The 3,928-nt window shown below is 37.0% G+C and overlaps 1 protein-coding gene across 1 annotated transcript; it reads right to left on the bottom strand.

The window, feature by feature from the left end:
* Positions 1 to 566: 566 nt before the first annotated feature.
* LOC112011900 (probable receptor-like protein kinase At5g24010) lies at positions 567 to 3,485 on the bottom strand. The gene has a single exon (XM_024044246.2). It carries the CDS (start codon positions 3,335 to 3,337, stop codon positions 818 to 820), a length of 2,520 nt encoding a protein of 839 aa, XP_023900014.2. The 5' UTR covers positions 3,338 to 3,485; the 3' UTR covers positions 567 to 817.
* Between the last annotated feature and the right edge of the window lie 443 nt (positions 3,486 to 3,928).

Genomic DNA, 3,928 nt, shown 5'->3' with positions numbered 1-3,928 from the left:
CTCTATATAGACAAAAAGTAGATTATAAGTTGCTGCTGTTGTATCTATTTAGTATACAATGAGAAAACAACTATATATAGAAAGAATACATTTTCTTGAAGGCCCAGATCAAATAATCTACAGCTAAAGAAACCCGTTTTATTCCATGAGAAAATCAATTGAAAAAAAGACACAAAATAGTAAAATAACAAACATCACGGCACACAAAATTTACAAGTTCTATGCTTACATCTATAGGCAATACCAACTATAAATCTACTATAAATATAGGAATTACAACCACATATAAACTCTCATAAACTTACAAACACATACTAACACAAATCTCAGTTCACCCAAATGTGCACTAATATATTAGACAAAGCTTGGCCTCGAGCTCTCTCATTAGACGTAGGTTTATCTTCTAACTTTCACAAAGTTACTCCACCAAACCCTTTAGAATACTTCCTATATATAAAACTTTAATAAACATTCCTGAGTGGACAATGAACACCTTTTTTGGGAGAAAAGGAACATAACGTTACTTCTTTGATCAGGAACAAACTTTTCTTCTACATCAAGAAAACTCAAATAACTTAACCAAGTCAAATTAAGAAGCCTTTAAACTATTCCTCTCATGGATTTGACTTAACAAAATCAAAATAAAATATAGATTCACTTGCAACTTAAAAGAAAATATGAGAAAAAGTGGGACGAGAAGAACTTTAGAAGTTTAGATTGATACCTATAATATGTTTTTCAGTGGCAGTTCTAACAATTAAATAACCTACCTTGAGGTCACTTATATTTTAGGGACTATAATTGGAGGAGACTAAAGCTATCGGCCTTCATTAGTTATCAACTGGGAAAATAGTTTGGTTGTAGACATGTCTGAAGTTGGATCACCATCTTCTCCCTCTGTCCTTATGTTAATAGAAGGAGCACAGGTATCAATTCCAGGTGTCGGAAGCACTGGCACATCAATATTATCATCTTCATGTGGTTCTCTTTGTTGTCTGGTTTCCTGAAGCTGAAGTGCACATTCCAGATTCCATAACACATCACCCATAGTTGGCCTATCAACACCATAATCAGCTAAACATTTCTCTGCTGTTTCTGCAAATTTCTTCAAAGAGCTTGGTTTAATCTGCCCAACAAGATGAGGGTCAATTATTTTCTCGAGCATGCCCTTCTTATGCCATTGCATTGCCCATTCAGCTAAATTCACCTGTTCCCTAGTAAGCAATGGGTCAACCGCAGGTCTAGCACAAAGAACCTCAAAAAGCACAACCCCAAATGAATAAACATCTGACTTATCTGTAAGCTGCTGTCTCCGGAAATACTCAGGATCGAGATACCCAAAACTACCTTTTACACCAGTACTTACATGGGTTTCATTGAGACATGGACCAGCTTTTGAAAGACCAAAGTCAGCAACCTTGGCCACATAATTCTCATCAAGCAAAATATTGGTTGATTTAATGTCACGATGGATGACTCCTTGTGTTGAGCCTGTATGAAGGTAGTGAAGACCTCTTGCTGAGCCAATGCATATTTGAAGACGCTGCTTCCAGGACAAAGGTGGAATCCCTGAACCATACAAATGATTTTTCAAAGGCCCTTTTTCCATATATTCATACACTAATATCATTTCTGACTGTTCTTCACAATACCCAACAAGAGAAACAAGATGGCGGTGACGAATTTTGGACAGAACTGTTATTTCAGTCTGGAATTCTGGAAGGCCCTGCCTGGATCCTGGCTCACCTCTCTTCACTGCAACCTTTATATTGTCTCTAAGAACTCCTTTGTAAACCGTTCCAAATCCACCAGAACCTATAATCAGATTCTGGTCAAAATTGTTTGTTGCCGATTGAATATCAGCAAAAGGGATTCTCAATGCAAGATATCCATTTGGTCCAGGAGATCCATAGGCTGTCACATCAGACATTCTACTGTGTGAACTGCCTCCATACACACGTAAAGGTGTCCAAGCCGCACTTTCTGCACGTCTTGGCTTTGGTTTCTTCCTTCTGCATTTCATGGCAAGCAGCACTGCAAGTAACACTACCACTACACATAGACCAACAATACCACCAACAATTGAACCCACAAAAACCCAAATAGTCTTCTTGGAGTCCATATGTGACCTCTCAATATTCACCATTTTCATAATTTCTGCCCCATTCAATATAGCATTCATTCTCGAAGTAGTACTCACAACAGAAGGACCAACACTTACTCGCACAACCCCTGAATCATCTGAATCCACAACAAAATCCATATAGAACGGAGATGCAAGCACATGGGATGTCAGTACTGACAAATCAAGATCCTCATAAGCAAGGTACCCATTGAGATATACATTGAAGTACAGCAAGTTAAGTGCACGACTAACAATATCACAAAAATGCAATCGAACAAAGTATTGAGCACCACCTGAACCCACTGGAAAATTCCAAGTGATGTTAAACCCTGAATCCAAATTTGTGTTATCCCTATTCATTTCTTGGGCAGTCATATACACAGCATCAGGCCCAATCTCTTGACTTGCACCTCCAGGCTGATAATTCGGCGGGTGAGTGGTGCTCACATGCTTTGCAGCAGATTTCAAAGCAAGATAATCATCATCAGGGATCCAAGTTCTCCATAGGGTATCATTAAAAGGGGTCAATTTTGGACCTCCAACATTAATCCTGTGAATAGTCTCTAAAACCTGTGATGAAAGTTTCTTGAAATCTGTAATTCCAACAGCACTAATTAACCTAATTCCCACATCAATTATAAAGTCTTTAGGAGCTGAAAAAACTTCGATTGCATTGACAAACCCGAAACTCGAATCAGTTAAAGGAGTGAACACAACATCAACCATATTTCCATCTATTTCTAATATATACTCTTTAAGGACTGTGTTATTATTGTTGTTACTATAATCCAAATGTGAGCTTATCAGAAGCAAAACCCCATTAACCGAAACACTAAACTTTGCAGAAGTAAGATCAAAACCTTGAGCTACAAAGGGTGAGAAATGCAAACGTACCAAATAAGTCCCATTTCCCTTGATGTTGAACTTGTAAGCTGACCTGGTGGTGAAAACTCTAGCTGTATGGTACAAATTGGATGAGTTTGGAGGTGGGTTTTGGTTCTTGAGTGCAATGGAACGGTCTGCTGTGAGAAAAGCCGAACCGGGCTTGGTTGAATCTGCGAGAAAGGGGCGGTTATAGAGGGAAGTGTTGGTAGTTGAGCCACAGTTGAGGAGGTAGTTGTCTAAGGGAGTGAAAGAAGTTGAGAAGGAGACAAGAGAGACAAGAGAGACAAGAATTAAAGAAACGAAGTAGTAAAGGTTTTTGATCACCATGTTACTATGTTAGGAATTAGGATGTTCTTTGAGGATACTTGTAGAGGTTCAAGATTTGGCACTAATGGAGGTGATAGCGTGTGTGAATGAACTTGGGACTTGAGAAAGAGTGAAGCTAGTGCTGCTTTCTAGTTGTTCAGCACTAATTAAATTGAATGACTTTGTACCGTTCATTTTGGTGAAGGAATGTTGTGCGTGTGTTTATTTTGTTTATTTATTTATTTATTATTATTATTTTAAGACATTATGAGATACAAGGGGCTCTTGTTCAGAATGGCAAGTCGCATATTTATGACTCGAGTATGATAATTAGTCTTTTTAAAAATTAAGAATAAGATTATTTATTAATCACCTCTTTTTCAACTTAAAAAAAATGAGAGATTTATATACTAATTTTTTCTTCCTTTTTTTTTTAATAATTAATTATAAGAAATATGGAATGAAAGGATCTGTCTATTTTTGTTTACATTTTAAGACCAAGTGTTTAGTATGTTCCAAAGATCACATTTCATGAGATAAATGTAGTTTGATTTAATGATCTGACCATACTCGTGGCTTCAAAAAATAAAATAAAAAAAATAAAAAGATCAT

The sequence above is a fragment of the Quercus suber genome, unplaced genomic scaffold (genome assembly GCF_002906115.3).
Source record: "Quercus suber isolate HL8 unplaced genomic scaffold, Cork oak 2.0 scaffold_117, whole genome shotgun sequence".
NCBI classification, from domain to species: Eukaryota; Viridiplantae; Streptophyta; class Magnoliopsida; order Fagales; family Fagaceae; genus Quercus; species Quercus suber.
Note: the sequence above shows the minus strand (reverse complement) of the source record. Positions and strands in the feature narration are given on the sequence as shown.

Excerpts from the sequence above, each read along its gene's own strand:
- LOC112011900 (XM_024044246.2), bottom strand. The coding sequence starts at position 3,337 with ATGGTGATCAAAAACCTTTACTACTTCGTTTCTTTAATTCTTGTCTCT.